Source organism: Balaenoptera physalus, assembly GCF_965194825.1.
Source record: "Balaenoptera physalus genome assembly, chromosome: 6".
Taxonomy (NCBI): domain Eukaryota; kingdom Metazoa; phylum Chordata; class Mammalia; order Artiodactyla; family Balaenopteridae; genus Balaenoptera; species Balaenoptera physalus.
This window is the reverse complement of record NC_138885.1, coordinates 77,400,562-77,421,850: the sequence shown is the minus strand read 5'-3', so window position 1 is coordinate 77,421,850 and position 21,289 is coordinate 77,400,562. Positions and strand designations below refer to the sequence as shown.

Below are 21,289 nucleotides of genomic sequence, written 5' to 3'. Positions count from 1 at the left end.
TTACTTTTTTAATTCTTTTTTGCCATAATTATAGGTAGATAACATGGAATAAAACCCTTTGCTTAAAGCTGTAGTATTTTTCACTTCCCCTGAACATTAATTGACTCAATAGACAGCCATCAACCTAATAGATGTTGGAAGATGGGAGGGAAGGAGACTTCAACTCCACTGGGGAAAGCTTAGGACAATGGCATGAGTTCAGATACTAGAAATGAATATTTTATCCAGTCTGGCTCAGACTCAAGAATGGACAAAACCTTCAGTTTAATTCTATTCAAATCATGGTTTGAATATGAAATGTCAAAGCAGTACAGTTCATTGAAGATGAAGACATATGTGTGTGCTTCTCTTGGAGCAGTCATTTGGGGAAATTTTTAAGTTTTCCCCTTGTTCTGACCCTCCAAATGGTTAAAAAAAAAACACACAACAAAACAGTACAGTTAGATGAATACACACCCCAGGAAAATCCCAGGAAGGATGTTTGAAATGGACTGAATCATCAATTGCTTTACCTGTATCTCATATTTTCTTATTAAGCTTTCAATATTATTTTGCAGATGAAAATTTACACCCAAATATCAAGAAGTGATTTCTTTCTCAAGTATCACTTTACTGCACAGAAGCTTAAATGATTAGGAAATGTTCAAATTTGAGAATAAAGCTGCTCCATATCTATAGCAGTACAAGTCCCTGCAGGACAGCAAATTCCAACAACCTGGCCTGACAGTGACTTCCTCTGGAGCAGAACAAAACAGCATGCCATAAAGTACAGAATCTTGACTTGCTGGGTTAAGGTCACTTCGGTGCCTTTTGGGAGATATTTCAGCCACACTGAAACTGCTAAAGTAAAAAACAAAATGTTTGAGGGGCAGCAACAATAAGGCAATCATTCCCTTTTCTATCTTTTCATAGTATCAGCGTGACAAATCTCTTACAGTGAAAATAACTCTGAATTGCCCATAGGCTACCAGGTGAGAAGACAGACACGGTGTGGCTTTGGTTCAGGGCAGATGTACAGGTAAAAGGGTTTACAGGAAAATCTTTTCTTTTTCCTGACAGTGAGTTTCCCACTTAAAAAAAAAAATCTCAATGACTAGAATTCAGAATGACAACTTCACTGGAAAATATTCTAATAATCTTTTTACATGAGAGAATCACTTAGAAAATGTGGAATTGAGAATGAAGTACGTATGACTATTTATGACGAACACATAAGCTTTAACCTGTGTTATACTTGATGATATAGAATCCTTAAAATTTAGATCCAGATAGGCCAATGAAGTCATCTGGTCTAAAATCTCTGTATATAGATGTGGAAATAGAGCTCTGGGAAGGTGAAGATAAAACGCTTTGCCCTTAAAAGAAGTTTGTGATAGAGCCTGCCTGGTCTCTTGACTCTTAAGTGCATTTGCTACACAATGAAATGTATGTTTACATAGTTTCCTCAAGCAAAAAATGTATATAAGTATGTGATTTTTTTAGACTTTTTAAAAAGTTCCCTTTGACATTTCTAAGTTTGGGTAAATATATAACTTACATGAAGGATCAGGCTTACTATGCCATTTCCCTTAAACTTTCATCTTTCTAAAATGTAGCAAAAAATGTTGTGGTTTTTCAATAAACATATCTATTGCAACCATGTTATTTATTACTTAAATAAGGACTCTATTAATAATTAAACCAGGATGATGGATATAAAGTGAGACTGTCCTAGGATATTGGGCTGTATAGTTATCCTTAAAATACTGTATTTTCTGTTACGAAAAACTAATTCTATATTTTTAAAATAATAAATTAACTATTATTTTGTATGTTTATGTAGGTTAAAATAATGATTTGCATTTAAACTGTCACTTATCTGCATATAATTAGATTTTATGCATGTTAATAAAATACTGTGCTTCTCTGGGCTTTTGAATAAAGAGTTCTATAAAAACATAAATATGATAAAAAATTGTGCACTTCTTACGTTAATATTAAGGGCTCATCTGGTCAAATGATAATAAGAGAGAAAGAGCAATGGAAATGAATCTCTACCTTTTTTACATTTTCCTGGAAAACTTTATTTTCCCATAATGGTTGAAGTTTAACAAACAAGATGATCCTGATAAACAGGGGAGATGTGCTTTCTTAAAAAAATGGTGAAATATTTGAATGGCACATGGAAAAGCTAACAATAACTTCAATTATAATTCTCCATTTAATATTGAATTACTACTTCACTGCAATTAAGACAGCTTCTATAACTATGATGGAATAGTTTCAGAGATTTTGAGAACATATTTATTTGACTATGATATTTCTTTGTTTAATGATTCAGTCCATAGTATTTTATATGTGCAATAGTATGAAGCATTATATTAAATTGAATAACCCTGACCCCATTCTCTAGTTTAAGAATTAGAACATATTTCATATACTCATGTGATCCTTTGGTATTACATCACCCTACTTCACTCCTTGAAGTAACCACCATCTTGAGTTTCATATTCACCATTTTCCATTTCCCAAAGAGGGATAGATCACATGTTTATAATCTTAAAAACAATAGCATTAAGTTTTTTTTCTGGACAAAATAAAAAGTGTGCAGTCTTTCACAACTTTTTGTTCAATCAATATTACATTTCTAAGATTCTTTCACGTTATATTTACCTAGAGTTAGTTTATTTGAACTACAGAATAATTTTGCATTGTGTGAATACATCACAATTTATTTTCAAATTTTGTTGTTCATAGCTATTATTATTAAGAGGCTTTTGTTTTGTTTCAGTATGTTAATATATAAATTTGTAAGATCGTTTTCCTGAGTTGCCAGATCAATTCATACTTTCACAAATGATGTGTAAGATTTTCCATTGATACACATCATTATCACCTGAGATCATCAAATTTTATTTTTTCCAATTTGGTGGGTACAAAATTATTGCTCATTTTTGACCAATTTGTAATATATTTATGGGTCTTTAGTGTTTCTTCTTTTGTAAATTTCCACCTTATTTTGGTCCAGTTTTCTACTGGGTTGTTTTTATTTTTCTCATGAATTCATATTTTTAATAAGATGTGAACACAAAGTCTTTCTTGGTATATATATTACAAATATATTTTCCCAATTTCTGGCTTGTGGTTTTACTTTCTTTACTGAAAATTTCTTGTGATAAAATATTATTTTTGATGTAGTTAAATTTACCAATCTTTTCTACAATGCTTTGTGCTTTCAATGCCTTATTTAACATATACTTGTATATTACTCTGAGGTCATAAAAATATTTTCCACAATACTGTTCTAAATTTTTACAAGTTTTTATTTTTATTTTAAACTCTTTAATTCATCTGACATTGATATTACTTGAATGTTCGTTTATTGTGTGAAGAAGGAGTCAATCTCTTTTTAAAAAAAATATAGATAACTAATCATCACATATTATTGTCTGGAAAGTGTATCTTTTTACCACTGAGGTGCTTTCTGCCTCTGTTATTTAACAAATTTCTAAACATAAGTGGATTTTTATGTCACAGCTCTAGATTCTGTTCCATTAATCAATCTGTCCAAGTCTGCGACAATAGAGCTATATATAATAGTCTTGGCATCCAGTAGGACAAATCTTCCCACTTTTAGTTGCCTTTTTAGAATTGTATTCATTCTTACATATAAATTGTGCAATCAGTTTGTAAAGTTCAATATTAAAAAATATTGAGATTTTGATTAGAGTTTTTGATCTTTGATTATGATCCCTGATTTTGTTAATCACATTCAATGGAAAATCTAAATCAAGGTTGCTTTTTTTTTCAAGAGTAATCTGTATAGGTTTCAGTCAAGCACTAGGGGCAATATTCATTTTAATCCAGAAGTCTTAGTCAATGTTTACCAACCGCTGACCATGGTTTATTTCCAAACTACAAAGCTTATAGTGTGATTTACTCTTCGTTCAGTTCCACATTTTGTAGTTTATTATTACTGCATGCCCAGGTTTTAGCCAGTAGCTTTGCACTCCTCAGCACTTCCCCACCCCATGGTCTTTAGAGATATCATCCTTCCTAGAAACTCAGCAATTCAATTAAAACTTTGTATTGTAGAGGATCTATTTGTTTTATAGTACAAGGGTCCTTTGGAGCATCTTGTGTGCTACCCTACTGAAAGTGAAACCTCTGAGGTAGTTCTAAAAGTGCTATTTGCTTGTAATAATTTTCTCACATAAAAAAACACTCACAATACAAATCAAAATACACAGATGTTAAAAAGATACGAAACACTTTTAAGAATACACATAATACATGCTATTCAAATTGTTGCTATATTATAATCAGTAACACTACTTTATAAAGGAAAAATACTCATGAATGTGGAAGCGTTCAAAATACTCGTCCAACTTATAACAGTCATTCCATCCTCATAAATAATATTCTCCTTACAATTAGTTTCATCTAAGTATAAATCTATAAAGAAATAATTTTATTCTTTTGAAACTCTTTCCTACCTCGAAGCTGCCGTTTATTACAAAACCTCAAAAGGAATTTGACTCTGGCCTTTTTACATTTATTTATATGGGAAGCATTGATTTGGTGTGTAAACTGTGAAAAATGCTGCACTAGATGTTGTGAGGGATGAAGACATAAAGGAAACAATCCTTGTCATTAAAAGGTTACAATCCAAAGGCTTTCAAGTTTTAAGGTAAAAAGAAAATATTGCAAAAATGAAGTCTAAATTGTGAACTACTGTGATCACCTCCATACACCTGAGCCCCCTCCTCTTTTTAACTCTCTGTTAGCAAGTCTTAGTGATAAAAGCGCAAGAGAGATTCTGAAGTTATCCAAGGAGCATGTGGATGAGAGAAACAGATTTTTCTTTGAAGCTTAGAATTCAAATGCAACATGTACTCTGCCATACACGAATTTGCAAAGATACATGAGGCAGGCAAAACAGCTCATAGGTCAAGATTATCTGTCTACGTTTCAGACTCTATTAGCCTTTTTGAAGTAAAAATAGATACTTTGGGGAAGCCTACATAAAGGAAGTCTCAGAGGCAAACTGTCAGTGTCCCAAACATTTTAGGAGAAAAATTTTAGTATGTAGTATAATAAAAACTAATTAAACACTGAACTCTTACTATTTTTTTACACTTTGCAAAGTGTGTTCATGTGCATTCTCTCATTTATTCCTCCTAAGAATGAATAATAGAATTAAATGAGCCTTTGCTCATTTTACCCAAGGCAAGTAGTGGCAGGACTAGGGTTCATTCCACCAGTAACCCCCCCCCCCTCCCTTATGCCCTGTATCAGGTGGGCCTTAGAATCATATCTCTGGAGGTAAAGAATGTATGAGACGAGTGGTCTCTTTGTCTTTTTCTAATTCCATGCAAGAAGTGTCCTAATCACAAGTAGGTTTTCTTACCTGAAAGCTAAGTTATATGGACTTTGAGTATAAATATTTCTTCTGTAGGCGTTTTCTATAGGAGACCAAAAACGTTGCTTTGCTACTGAGATAGGTTAGTATTTTACTAAGAGTTTATTTTTGTTTTGCTTTTTAGGTCACAGGTAAAAAGAAGTATTAAGCTAGGGTTTGGTTTTATTTTTCCTTTTAAGTTCATTTATTAATACCAAGTTGAAATATCTCTCAGAATCCAAGGAAAGGATCTGCATGTCAGTTAATGGAAATACTGCTTATTTTTCTGAAAGCCATTCAAAATCGAAATTCCTATTTCCATACTGTTTCCTTCAATTGTTACATGGCCACATAGATCTCATTTTCTGTGTGCTTGTTTTCTCCTCTATTTAAGCAAACCAGTTTTCTCAACTTTTCAATGCATTTAGCCACAGCAGAAGATTACATATGTAAAGTGTTAGGTTCAGACATAATCAGAGAGTAGACAGGTTTCTTTTGTTTTTGTTTTCTTTTTTTAACATCTTTATTGGAGTAAAATTGCTTTACAATGTTGTGTAAGTTTCTGCTTTAAAACAAAGTGAATCAGCTATACATATACATATATCCCCATATCTCCTCCCTCTTGTGTCTCCCTCCCACCCTCCCTAACCCACCCCTCTAGGTGGTCACAAAGCACTGAGCTGATCTCCCTGTGCTATGTGGCTGCTTCCCACCAGCTATTAATTTTACATTTGGTAGTGTATGTATGTCCATGACACTCTCTCACTTTGTCCCAGCTTACCCTTTCCCCTCCTGGTGTACTCAAGTCCATTTTCTACATCTGCATCTTTATTCCTGTTGTGCCCCTAGGCTCTTCAGAAGCATTTTTCTTTTTTTTTTTTTAGATTCCATATATATGTGTTAGCATATGGTATTTGTTTTTCACTTTCTGACTTACTTCACTCTGTATGACAGACTCTAGGTCCATCCACCTCGCTACAAATAACTCAATTTCGTTTCTTTTTATGGCTGAGTAATATTCCATTGTATATATGGGCCACATCTTCTTTATCCATTCATGTGTTGATGGACACTTAGGTTGCTTCCATGTCCTGGCGATTGTAAATAGTGCTGCAATGAACATTGTGGTACGTGTCTCTTTTTGAATTATGGTTTTCTCAGGGTATATGCCCAGTAGTGGGATTGCTGGATCGTATGGTAGTTCTAATTTTAGTTTTTTAAGGAACCTCCATATTGTTCTCCATAGTGGCTGTATCAATTTACATTCCCATGAACAGTGCAAGAGGGTTCCCTTTTCCCCACACCCTATCTAGCACTTACTGTTTGTAGATTTTTTGATGATGGCCATTCTGACCAGTTTGAGGTGATACCTCATTGTAGTTTTGATTTGCATTTCTCTGATGATTAGGGATGTTGAGCATCCTTTCATGTGTTTGTTGGCAATCTGTATATCTTCTTTGTCTATTTAGGTCTTCTGCCCATTTTTGGATTGGGTTGTTTGTTTTTTTTGATATTGCACTGCATGAGCTGCTTGTATATTTTGGAGATTAATCCTTTGCCAGTTACTTCATTTGCAAATATTTGCTACCATTCTGAGGGTTGTCTTTTCATCTTGTTTAAGTTTTCCTTTGCTGTGTAAAAGCTTTTAAGTTTCATTCGGTCCCATTTGTTTATTTTTCTTTTTATTTCCATTTCTCTAGGAGGTGGGTCAAAAAGGATCTTGCTGTGATTTATGTCGTAGAGTGGTCTGCCTATGTTTTCCTCTAAGAGTATTATAGTGTCTGGCCTTACATTTAGGTCTTTAATACATTTTAAGTTTATTTTTGTGTATGGTGCTAGGAAGTGTTCTAATTTCATTCTTTTACATGTAGCTGTCCACTTTTCCCAGCATGACTTATTGAAGTGGCTGTCTTTTCTCCATTGTATATTCTTGCCCTCTTTATCAAAAATAAGGTGACCATGTGTGCATGGGTTAATCTCTGGGCTTTCTATCCTGTTCCATTGATCTATGTTTCTGTTTTTGTGCCAGTACCATACTGTCTTGACTACTGTAGCTTTGTAGTATAGTCTGAAGTCAGGGAACCTGATTCCTCCAGCTCCATATTTCTTTCTCAAGATTCCTGTGGCTATATGGGGTCTTTTGTGTTTCCATCCAAATTGTGAAATTTTTTGTTCTAGTTCTGTGAAAAATGCCATTGGTAGTTTCATAGGGATTGCATTGAATCTGCAGATTGCTTTGGGTAATATAGTCATTTTCACAATGTTGATTCTTCCAATCCAAGAACATGGAATATCTCTCCATCTATTTGTATCATCTTTAATTTCTTTCATCAGTGTGTTATAGTTTTCTGCATACAGGTCTTCTGTCTCCTTAGGTAGGTTTATTCCTAGGTATTTTATTGTTATTGTTGCAATGGTAAATGGGAGAGTTTCTTAATTTTTCTTTCAGATTTTTCATCATTAGTGTATAGGAATGCAAGAGATTTCTGTGCATTAATTTTGTATCCTTCTACTTTACCAAATTCATTGATTAGCTCTAGTAGTTTTCTGGTAGCATCTTTAGGATTCTCTATGTATAGTATCATGTCATCTGCAAACAGTGACAGCGTTACTTCTTCTTTTCCAATTTGGATTCCTTTTATTTCTTTTTCTTCTCTGGTTGCCGGGGCTAAAACTTCCAAAACTATGCTGAATAGTAGTTGTGAGAATTGACAACCTTGTCTTGTTCCTGATCTTAGAGGAAATGGTTTGTTTTTCATCATTGAGAACGATATTGGGTGTGGGTTTGTCATATGTGGCCTTTATTATGTTGAGGTAAGTTCCCTCCACACCTACTTTCTGGAGGGTTTTTATCATAAATGGGTGTTGAATTTTGTCAAAAGCTTTTTCTGCATCTATTGAGATGATCATATGGTTTTTCTCCTTCAATTTGTTAATATGGTTTATCATATTGATTGATTTGCGTATACTGAAGAATCCTTGCATTCCTGGGACAAATCCCACTTGATCATGGTGTGTGATTCTTTTAATGTGCTGTCGGATTCTGTTTGCTAGTATCTTGTTGAGGATTTTTGCATCTATGTTCATCAGTGATATTGGCCTGTAGTTTTCTTTCTTTGTGACATCGTTATCTGGTTTTGGTATCAAGGTGATGGTGGTGTCGCAGAATGAGTTTGGGAGTGTCCCTCCCTCTGCTGTATTTTGGAAGAGTTTGAGAAGGATAGCTGTTAGCTCTTCTCTAAATGTTTGATAGAATTCGCCTGTGAATTCTTCTGGTCCTGGGCTTTTGTTTGTTGGAAGATTTTTAATCACAGTCTCAATTTCAGTGCTTGTGATTTGTCTCTTTATATTTTCTATTTCTTCCTGGTTCTCTCTCGGAAGGTTGTGCTTTTCTAAGAATTTGTCCATTTCTTTCAGGTTGTCCATTTTATTGGCAAATAGTTGCTTGTAGTAATCTCTCATGATCCTTTGTATTTCTGCAATGTCACTTGTTACTTCTCCTTTTTCATTTCTAATTTTATTGATTTGAATCTTCTCCCTTTTTTTCTTGATGAGTCTGGCTAATGGTTAATCAATTTTGTTTAACTTCCCAAAGAACCAGCTTTTAGTTTTATTGATCTTTGCTCTTGTTTCTTTCATGTCTTTTTCATTTATTTCTGATCTGATCTTTATGATTTCTTTCCTTCTACTAAATTTGGGGGATTTTTGTTCTTCTTTCTCTAATTGCTTTAGGTGTAAGGTTAGGTTGTTTATTTGAGATGCTTCTTGTTTCTTGAGGTAGGATTGTATTGCTATAAACTTCCATCTTAGAACTGCTTTTCCTGCATCCCATAGGGTTTGCGTTGTCATGTTTTCATTGTATTTGTTTCTACGTATGTTTTGATTTCCTCTTTGATTCCTTCAGTGATCTCTTGGTCATTAAGTAGTGTATTGTTTAGCCTTCATGTGTTTGTATTTTTTACAGATTTTTTCCTGTAATTGATATCTAGTCTCATAGTGTTGTGGTCAGAAAAGATACTTGATACGATTTTAATTTTCTTAAATTTACCAAGGCTTGATGTGTGACCCAAGATATGATCTATCCTGGAGAATGTTCCATGAGCACTTGAGAAGAAAGTGTATTCTCTTGTTTTTGGATGAAATGGCCTATAAATATCAATTAAGTCCATCTTGTTTAATGTGTCATTTCAAACGTGTTTCCTTATTTATTTTCATTTTGGATGATCTGTCCATTGGTGAAAGTGGGGTGTTAAAGTCCCTTACTATTGTTGTGTTACTGTCAATTTCCCCTTTTATGGCTGTTAGCATTTGCCTTATGTATTGAGGTGCTCTTATGTTGGGTGCATAAATATTTGCAATTGTTATAGCTTCTTCTTGGATTGATCCCTTGATCATTATGTAGTGTCCTTCTTTGTCTCTTTTAATAGTCTTTATTTTAAAGTCTATTTTGTCTGATATGAGAATTGCTCCTCCAGCTGTATTTTGAATTCCATTTGCATGGAATATCTTTTTCCATCCCCTCACTTTCAGTTGGTATGTGTCCCTAGATCTGAAGTGGGTCTCTTGCAGACAGCATATATATGGGTCTTGTTTTTGTATCCATTCAGCCAGTCTATGTCTTTTGCTTGGAGCATTTAATCCATTTACATTTAACGTAGTTATCGATAGGTATGTTCCTATTACCATTTTCTTGATCATTTTGGGTTTGTTATTGTAGGTGTTTTCCTTCTCTTGTGTTTCTTGCCTAGAGAAGTTCCTTTAGCACTTTTTGTAAAGCTGGTTTGGTGGTGCTGAATTCTCTTAGCTGTTGCATCTCTGTAATAGTTTTAATTTCTCCGTCAAATCTGAATGAGATCCTTGCCGGGTACAGCAATCTTGGTTGTAGGTTCTTCCCTTTCATCACTTTAAATATGTCCTGCCACTCCCTTCTGGCTTGCAGAGTTTCTGCTGAGAGATCAGCTGTTAGCCTTATGGAGATTCCCTTGTATGTTATTTTTTGTTTTTCCCTTACTGCTTTTAATATTTTTTCTTTATATTTAATTTTTGATAGTTTGATTAATATGTGTCTTGGTGTGTTTCTCCTTGGATTTATCCTGTATGGGGCTCTATGTTCTTCTGGGACTTGACTATTTCCTTTCCCATATTAGGGAAGTTTTCAACTATAATCTCTTCAAATATTTTCGCAGTCCCTTTCTTTTCCTCTTCTTCTTCTGGGACCCCTATAATTCGAATGTTGGTGCATTTAATGATGTTCCAGGGGTCTCTGAGACTGTCCTCAATTCTTTTCATTCTTTTTTCTTTATTCTGCTCTGCGATAGTTATTTCCACTATTTTATCTTTCAGGTCAGTTATTCCTTCTTCTGCCTCAGTTATTCTGCTATTGATTCCTTCTAGAGAATTTTAAATTTCATTTATTGTTTTGTTCATGATTGTTTGCTGTTTAGTTCTTCTAGGTCCTTGTTAAACATTTCATGTATTTTCTCCATTCTATTTCCAAGATTTTGGATCATCTTAACTATGATTACTCTGAATTCTTTTTTAGGTAGACTGCCTATTTCCTCTTCATTTGTTTTGTCTGTTGGGTTTTTACCTTGCTCCTTCATCTGCTGTGTGTTTCTCTGTCTTCTCATTTTGCTTAACTTACTGTGTTTGGGGTCTCCCTTTTGCAGGCTGCCTGTTCGTAGTTCCCATTGTTTTTGGTGTCTGCCCCCAGTGGGTAAGGTTGGTTCAGTGGGTTGTGTAGCCCTCCTGGTGCAGGGGACTGGTGCCTGTGTTCTGGTGGATGAGCCTGGATCTTGTCCTTCTGGTGGGCAGGACCGCATCTGGTGGTGTGTTTTGGGGTGTCTGTGACCTTAGTATGATTTTAGGCAGCCTCTCTGCTAATGGGGGGGTTGTGCTCCTGTCTTCATAGTTGTTTGACATAGGGTGCCCAGCACTGTAGCTTGCTGTTCATTGAGTGAAACTGGGTCTTAGCGTTGAGATGGAGATCTCTGGGAGAGCTTTCACTGTTTTATATTACATGGTGCTGGGAGATCTCTGGTAGACCAATGTCCTGAACTCGGCTCTCCCACCTCAGAGGCACAGGCCTGACACCCGCCTGGAGTACCAAGACCCTGTCAGCCACACGGCTCAGAAGAAAAGGGAGAAAAAAAGAAAGAAAGAACAAAAGGAAGGAAGGAAGGAAGGAAGGAAGAAAGAAAGAAAGAAAGAAAGAAAGAAAGAAAGAAGGAAAGAAAGAAATAAAAAATAAAATAAAGTTATTAAAATAAAAAATAATTATTAAAAATAAAAAAATAAAAAGTAATTGAAAAAAGAGAAATAAAAAAAAGAAAGAAGAAATCTACCAAACCATAAAACAAATCCACCAATGATAACAAGCATTAAAAACAATACTTAAAAAAAAGAGAAAAAAAAGGACAGTTAGAACCCTAGGACAAATGGTAAAAGCAAAGCTATATAGACAAAATCACACAAAGAAGCATACACATATACACTCACAAAAAGAGAAAAAGGAAAAAAATATATATATCTATATATATTTTTTAAAAAAAGGACGAGAGCGACCAAATCAATAAACAAATCTACCAATGATAATAAACTCTAAATACTAATCTGAGATAAACATAAAACCAGAAACAAATTAGGTACATAAAGCAAACCCCAAATCTACAGTTGCTCCCAAAGTCCACCACCTCAATTTTGGAATGATTCGTTGTCTACTCGGGTATTCCACGGATGCAGGGTACATCAAGGTGATTGTGGAGATTTAATCTGCTGCTCCTGAGGCTGCTTGGAGAAATTTCCCTTTCTCTTCTTTGTTGGCACAGCTCCCGGGGTTGAGCTTTGGATTTGGCCCTGCCTCTGCATGTAGGTCGCCTGAGGGCGTCTGTTCTTCGCTCAGACAGGACAGGGTTAAAATAGCAGCGATTAGGGGGCTCTGCTCACTCAGGCCGGGCAGAGGGAGGGGTACGGAATGCGGGGCGAGCCTGTGGTGGCAGAGGCTGATGTGACGTTGCACCAGCCTGAGGCATGCTGTATGTTCTCCCGGGGAAGCCCTCTCTGGATCATGAGACCCTGGCAGTGGTGGGCTGCACAGGCTCCTGGGTGGGGAGGTGTGGATAGTGACCTGTGCTTGCACACAGGTTTCTTGGTGGCTGCAGCAGCAGCCTTAGCGTTTCATGCCCGTCTCTGGTGTCTGCACTGATAGCCATGGCTTGCGCCCATCTCTGGAGCTCGTTTAGGCATTGCTCTGAATCCCCTCCCCTCACGCACTCTGAAACAATGGCTTCTTGCCTCTTAGGCAGTTCCAGACTTTTTCCTGGACTCCCTCCCGGCTAGCTGTGGTGCACCAGCCCCCTTCAGACTGTGTTCACGCAGCCAACCCCAGTCCTCTCTCTGGGATCTGACCTCCGAAGCCTGAGCCTCAGCTCCCAGTCCCCACCCACCCAGGCAGGTGAGCAGACAAGCCTCTCAGGTTGGTGAGTGGTGGGCGGCACCAATCCTCTGTACGGGAATCTCTCCGCTTTGCTGTCTGCACCCCTGTTGCGGCGATCTCCTCCGTGGCTCCAAAGATTCCCCCCCCCCACCCCCCGTCTCCGCTAGTGAAGGGGCTTCCTAGTGTGTGGAAACTTTACCCCTTCACAGCTCCCTCCTAGAGGTGTAGGTCCCGTCCCTATTCTTTTGTTTCTGTTTTTTCTTTTCTTTCACCCTACCCAAGGTACGTGGGGAGTTTCTTGCATTTTGGGAAGTCTGAGGTCTTCTGCCAGTGTTCAGTAGGTGTTCTGATGTATTTCTGATGTATTTGTTGGGGGGAAGGTGATCTCCACGTCTTACTCCTCCGTCATCTTGAAGGTCTTGTGCGATAGGTGTTTTTTGGTTTGTATTTTGTTTGTTTACCTTGGTTCCAGTTCTCAGGAGAAAAATATCTGAATTGCCCACCTCCAAATTTTGTTCCCCTCTACTTAATTCGAAGTGGCCAAGGTTTGGGAATCCTGTGGTAAAAACAGAGCTAACTGTCATTGGGATAAAGTGTCTGTTCAGAAAAGGGAGTGCATTCTTTAGGAAGACAGTCTCAAACATATGCCACAATCCTATGGAGAGGGAATACAATGATCATATAGATTTTAAGTACTTTCAGCTACTGTAACATAGTCTCATGTTAAATTAATCAGTTAAGACTCTGCTATTTACCAGAATTCATGGCCATTTAGATAGTCTGTCTCCAGAGCCTGATGCCCCTGAGTAGTATCAAGTGATCAGACCTTCCTTCAAAAGAACAAACCAAATTTACCCTGAATTCCCTTAGCTTATCTGTGTACAGTATATAGTATCTTAACTTCATTTAGAATATGGAAATGGAAAGGTCCTCTGATAATCTAAGTGAATTTGATCCTCCAGACAACCTATGGTTGAACAAAGCACTCTTTGGCAAAGGACATTAAGATGTAGCTGGTAAGATATTCTTAAAATACACGTATACATATACACACACATTTCCAAATACCTAGTTTACACCATGAAACATACATATGTTTGTTTTTAGTTGCTAATAGGAAATGTTTATTCATGAGTGAAGCCAAAAAGAAATTATAAATGCATTTTAATACCTTGCTGATAAAATAACACTCCATCTTTGCACTCTTGTAAGGAATACAGGAAGATATTAGGGAAAATCAGAGGAACAACTTTCTTAGAGTTACCACATCGGAAAGAGCATTCCAGAATCTTTTTATAAAACACATGCAAGTTACCATAGAATGAAATCAATACTATTTCCTGATGGATTTAATGTTCAAATCAAGCAATGATATACTTATATGAATATGTTTTTATGTAAGAAAAGGAATGATATTTCCATCAAAACCTTTTCATTAACTGGTGTGCCTGTGGATCTACTACCAGGAAAAGAAAGGCAAGGGCAGATCATTAAATTTAGTCAGCATTAATCAGTGACATATGTAAGCAGAGGGTAATGTTCTCCCTGCAACAGCCTCCCCAAGCACAGTTTTGTTCAGTTTTGTTTGTATGAGAGAATGGAAAAACTGACAACAAAAGACAATACATGTCATTGGTCCATAAGTAATTAATGTAATCATTTCCCCCTACTCTTTCATACTTATGGTAAATGTTAATGGAAACTTAGTGTAAGTTCATGCGTAAAAAATGTACCTTTTATTAATACCAAAATGACATTTGGATGATATCTGTGAGTGATGGCTAAAAAGGAAAGTATTTATAAGTTGACAATAACTAAGCGTACTGAATCATGTCAAGTAAGCCAAACAATGTATGCAGTTGCATTGATATAAGTAAAGCATATGAGAAAAACAGAATCTATATTATTAATGTCACTTCTGATGTCACTATTTTAAACTAATCTTTACATACAGTGTTGAAAAAAATCAATCTTGGATTTTCAATCAATAGGGAAATGAAATAGTATTAAAATAAACTAAATCATATACATATTATTTATTTAACCAGTAACCCTAGATTGGTTTTACCATACCAAAACTTGTTTCTCATACGTTTATGGTAGTTTAAATGGGAAATGCCTTCCATAAAGAACTATGAATAAATTCATTTATATTTGGTAAATATCTTTAGTTGATTAACATATTTTGAAATTAATAAATTTGAAATATAGAGGATCACCACCTGAAGAATGCAATTTTCAAATTACTGTCAGTTACTAAAAGGCAACTGAATGGTATTTCTTTATATTGGTTATTTATTTCTGACTTTACTTTTGGTGCTTTTTAAAAAATGTCTTTCATTGTAAGTCATCAAATTATGACCCCAGATTGACATCTTTAAAAACTGCACAGCAAAGAAAAAATATTATATTCATACAGTCTACACAATTCAAATTATTACAAAAGTTCAGAAATATTAGAGGTTTTTTGACACCTCTTTCTTACCTGCTTGTGGGCATGGTCATATGAATTAATGTGATTGTCAAACTCCTGATGCTTATAGTACTGCTTGTCACAGAGTTCACAGTAAAAATTGGCCTTCAGATCTTCCAGAGCTTTTGCTATGCTGTTCTCCTTCTCAGCATAATCCTGCAAAATAAAATTTCAAGGAAGGAAGCAATTAGTTTTCCTCTGAGTTTCCTTTCTTCTGACAGTTGACAACTTTAGTATAGTAATTAGAATTAAAAATAATATAACTGAGAAAGAGAAAAACAAAGCAAATAGCAGCAAACCAAATTAGGAGAAATTATCAGTTAAAGAACATTAAAGATTAACAGAAGAAGTCAAAATAAATGATGAAAGAATAGTAGAAATATGGAGAGGAAAAACAAATCACAGAAAGAAATAGAAGCCCTTGCTTAAACAAGTTCCTATGCTATGTTAGCATAGAAAAAAATATGAAACTCATATAGCTGTTGATTCAACTGTTGATTTCTGGCAATGACTTAGCTAACATAAAATTTTAAAATTCTGAACAACATCTAAAATATGTCTTTTATGAAGAGGTCCATATTGGTGTGCAAATATTCAAGATTGGTTTTTTTGTTTGCTTGTTTGCAACTTATTCATCCCAAGTAGCTTTCATTTGACTAATGTTTTCATCTTGACCCACATCAATTTAGGTTGAACTTTTAAAAATTCTCTAGTCTTTGGAAAATGAGATTCTTTTCTGCAAGTTATTTACCTAAACTGAAAAGACTTAAACTGTATAACAGATGGCTTTCATCATGCTGATAGTAAATAAAGATGACTATACAATCAAACTCCTGAAAATATGAAAAATGCAGTGAGTTACCATTAGTTTTCATTTACAAAGCATAAAATAGCAAAATGTTTGTAGGTCTTAGGTTTTCTTAAATCTAAATTTACTTGCTATTTCATGCTTCCTTAAATGTTGATGTTACCAGACATGAATAAACATTACATGTTGAAACACTGCCCAAGTCTTTCACTGAAATGCTGATATAAAGAAGACCTAAACTTCGATCCCTACCTTAGCATATATTACGTTTCTAATTTACATATTGTCTCATGCTCAACTTCTTTAAAATTCAAAATAACTACATATTCAGGCCTCTTATGTGCTACCGTAAGACACTCACTTGTTCAGGCACAAGGATTTGGAGATGAAACGGCACAGTCTTCTCTATGTCAATGACAATCGTCCTCTCACTAAATATACAGGCTAGAAAGAACTCATAGTTTGAATGTCTAAATTGCTTCTACAAAATTTGAAAGTGGTTTACTAATTGTAATTTAATAAATGATTAATACTTTCCTTACTTTATTGCGCTATATATTTGTGTACACATCATATCATAATGTACACCATCATTCATATGTATAACTTGTAGTATACCTTGTAGTAATGCATAATGCATTTGCCATAGTCTGTATATACATAGCCCTCTTTCTCACTTTAAAGACAGTGATTCGTCATTATCTTTGATTAGTTTTATCAACTGCACAGCAAGAGGTGATAAATTGCAAAATCATTCAAATTGTTCATATATGAGTAGTCAATTTGAAAAATTTACCATTTCTCAGCAGATTTGTGAAATATTCCACATTATTCTTTTTGATTGCATCCAATCTGTTTTTAAAAAAAGTTAGTTTAAAAAGATGAAAATGAGTCTCATAGATCTAAACTGCTTAATGAATTTTTACAAAATCTTCAAAATAATACTTTGTGGATTATCCAATTTAAATGAAACAATAATTAAGTACTATGATTTCATGGCTAAAGCGTACAGAGCAGAGATAAAATCTAATCAATGTGAGTTTATTATAATGGCAACAGTCTTTGGTTCAAAGCAGAATTAGCTTTCAAAACAATATTTTAGAATAGTAATTTCTTTGCAAACTAGTTGATTCTCCCCATTAATTATAATTACAGTTAAGCTACTTCTTCTCTCTAAATTTTTGGTTATTTCTTATTTTGGTGTAAGGGGTTTTTTTTGTTTTTTTTGTTTTTTTTGGGCTTATTTTGTCTTCCTAAAATTCCTCCAGAGAAGCAATAATTGTTTCTTAATTTTTCATTCCACAAAAGTGGGAAAATTTTGAGTAAAGCAAACTGAGATTCTTAGGTAAATTGCATTCTTCAAAAGCATTAGACTTAGCATAGATTTGAAAGAGAAAAACAAATCTAAAAATAATAGCTGACATTTATTCAGTGCTTGTTTAGGGTCAGTCACCGATTAAGAGTTTGTATGTATTAACTCATTCAATCATGATTAAAATAATAGAGATGTGTATTCTAGACATTTCCTCATTTTATAGGTGAGAGTACTAAAACACAGGAAAGTTCAATATCTAGCTCAAGGATATATAACGAATAAATGTGCAGCTCATATTTGAACCCAAATAATCTGATCCATAGCACTTCATTATGTTTAAATTTTTAAGCAGAAAACAAAGTAGAGAGTACAGTATAATAACTCCCTCATACCCATCACTCAGCTTCAACAATTATCACCTTAGGGTCAACTTTCTTTCATTTTATCCTCTCCTACCTCATATCCTTTCCCCTGCCTCAGATAATTTTTAAAGACTTTCCTAAGTTCATACAATGTCATCTGTACATCTTTCAGTATGTATCTCTAAAATAGAAGAACTTTTTAAAAACATCATCATGAAATCAGCATCAGACCTAAACAAACAAAGTCCCACAATCATTCCTTACTATCATCAAATATCCAGTCAGTGTGTTCAAATAACTCTAATTGTCTAATATTTTAAAATAGTTTGTTCAAATAAGGCCCATATGTTACCGTCATCTCATATGATTCTTAGTCTCTTTTGTGCTATAGGTCTTCCCTCTCTTTGTTTTAATCCTCATTGTATTTTAGTTTTCTGAATTTTTCTGATTATACCTCACATTCTGAAAAATGTTCAGAACTATAGAAACATTACAAGAAGATGACAATAAACTCTTATAAAGCCTTCACTTTAATGACATCATTGTTAATATTTTGGCATGTGTTTGCCCTCTTGCTTTATCTCTGTATCTTCCTCTAAGATATTAAAAGAAACATGGCATAATTGAAGTTAAGGTTGCAAATAATTTCACAGTAAGAATCATTTTTAGGCTAGAACTTTCAACTTGATATAAACTGCAGGAAGAAGTAAGGGCTGTGTTCTAGAAAACATTAGTAGAATAGCAGGACTGGTTATTGAATGTGTCATAAGGAAAAGAGTCATATGTACTGTCACTGATTATACACTTAAAAAAATGTTTGTAAACTGGAGGATCCTGGAAAATGAGGAAAGGGTAGCTGTTGTGTGTGTGAAGGGGGAGAAGGGGCTTAGGAATGAAGGCTTTCAATGCCAAGAAAAACATTTTTAAAGTTTGTATGCAGACAAAACTAGCCCTCGCTAGGCTGACATGCCCAGTGTCCCCTGGCCCCTCTCCTTCTCCACTGTGGATGGCGTTGAAAGAAGCATGGACTGGTACTGTAAAGCACAATATACACATATTCAACACAGCCATCCCCCTGCAGAAGGTAAGAAATGCATTTGAATAAGATGAAAGAGGAACACAGCTGCTCATATATCCTCCTCAACCTCAAATTTTCCCCCTCTATCAGGCAAATGCATTCTGTTCAATTATGTACACACTTCCGAATGCTCCACTGAGTATGATGGCAGAGAGTGAAGAAGGGGTGAACTTCTTGTAGCTGGTCAAGTCATCCAAACCCATCACATTTTACACATATCTAAAAACAGTAAAGTTTGAATCCTTCTCTTCAGGAAAGCAGTATGTAATTCCAAAGTTATAAAGTCAAGAATCTTTTAATATGCAACCTTAGCAACTGTGCAGTGCAATAATTTTTGCAGAACAGCAAATTGAAACGGAAGTTAATGGTTTATCCACAGTCACAGGGCCATTCCATCTACCCTATATTTAAAATGAACAGTATCAAAGTAGAACTTTGAAGGGAGAAAACTCTCTTTTACAAAATGATACATTTCATGTTGGCATCAGCGTAACATATAGCGTCAAATGATGGTCAGCCTCTCTTAAAAGTCAACCATATCTCGGTGCCATTGAGTAACCTTCCCTGAGGACGGTGAGCTCCAGGAGGGCAGCGATTCACACCTGCTTTGCTGACTGTGATATCTCCAGAGCTTTTAACAGAGCTCAGCACTGGCAGACACTTGACAAATAATAAAAAATAAAGAATATTAACACTGCCCTTTCTGCTTTGCATGTGTATGAAAAACAAATATAACAGAAACCAGCAGCACTAGAGATACACTATTATTAAAGTAGCTGTGCTCATGTTTGGGCTTGTGGTACCCAGTCATTTGGGGGACATCTTTAGAGCTAATACCAAATTACATATAAATTATCATTGCTAAATAGTAGTTGTAATCATATATTACAACCAATATTTCTGCTAGAAATACTCTATTTAAAGTAGCTAAAATTGCAAAGATATAAATAGCTTGGGCACTGTTAGTATATAATTATTTTCAATGCTAAAAAATATTTGTATGTAATTAACACTTAAAATACTTTGGAAAATCTCTTTTCTCCTTCTGCCTCTGTCTCTGTCTCTCCTATTGCTCCATCAAGAATAAAAGCATCCTTGTAATTTATAAGCAGGATAAATTTCATTATAGTTTCTCTAAAGAGAGAAAGCGAAAAAAAAAAGGCTTTGTTAAAATTTGATTGTAATGAAAAGATTAATCAAGGAAGAGATCACAAAACTGTTCTCTTCTAAGAGGATATCTAGATAGAAGACATTTCATCTGGAAATCCATAGTCTACACATTCTATAAAATACTGCACATCTTCTGGGCTGTATCTCTTGTTCCAGTTATTACCGAAGTGACAGGTTCTGAGACATTCTCCAGCAGCCTCATGTGGTACCACTTGACTGCAGTTTGCCCCAGGCTGTGTTGAGGCATCTTTCCCTTACCATCCAGGGGCTTCTCTGACTCATGATATGGGAGCTTGTGGATTCCCACTCAGCACTAATAAATGTACCACCCAGGAATGCTGAGGAGTTAATACCATTTAGGTCCACCCTTAACCACTGTGGAGGGTAAGAACTCAAGGATAAATTATTTCCCCTTTTATCTACCAGGCAGACACTTCTGAGACACATTTCTAAGATTCCACAGAGATTCCCAGTGAGAAGGAACACCAGTTACTTGCACTAGTGGCAAACAGTAAGTATATCCTTATATTAGCTTTTCTTATCTGTTCTACTTTTCTGGAACTTCAGTTCTGCTCCCTGGGATCATGTCCCAAATAAATAAACTACTTGTATAGTCGTCTTTGTCCTGGACTTGACCTTTAAGATGAACTGGGAGAAGATTACCAGTTTTTCTGGTATTTTCTATGAATGTCTTTCTGACAAGATACATTTTCTAGAATAATTTTAGATGATATCATTTTTCAGTTCAAAATTCTCTAATAGTACATCATCATTATCAGAATAAATATTTTTACAATGACCTACAAGTCCTACTCTACGTGTTACTCACACTACATCTCTGTCGTCATCTTCTATCATTCTTTCTCTCTCTCTCACTTTACTTTAGCCACCTTTATTTCCTTAAAGTTTTTGAAACTTTCTTAATTATACACTCACTTTGACCCTTGGACTTGTTACTTACTTTCCCTGGAATGTTCTTATACCAGATGTTTGCATGAAACACTCATTCATTTCTGGCAGATCTCTACTAAAATGTTCTTTCCTCAAAGATGACTTCCCTTATCATTCTTCTAGAAGAGAAACACGTTATTCTGTATTCTTTCCCTCTTTTATCTTTCTTTTTAATGTTAAGAAGAGAAAGTTTATTCAGGAAGAAAACAGCTATAGAACACCTTTGGGCCCTGGAGTCTGAAAGCTATATTAACAATAAGGGAGAGATAGGGTACAAATGAAGCATGTGGAAAAACTGTTGTTATTATTGTCTGGTT

General features: G+C 35.2%; 1 protein-coding gene across 1 annotated transcript in view; it reads right to left on the bottom strand.

Annotated features, from left to right (window-relative positions):
• Positions 1-21,289, bottom strand: part of ZNF804A (zinc finger protein 804A) — a 302,946-nt gene that overhangs the window by 54,817 nt on the left and 226,840 nt on the right. The window contains exon 2 of the mRNA XM_082466672.1: positions 15,301-15,444. Within this exon, the coding sequence (XP_082322798.1) occupies positions 15,301-15,444 (144 nt within the window). The remainder of the gene's footprint in view (positions 1-15,300; positions 15,445-21,289) is intronic.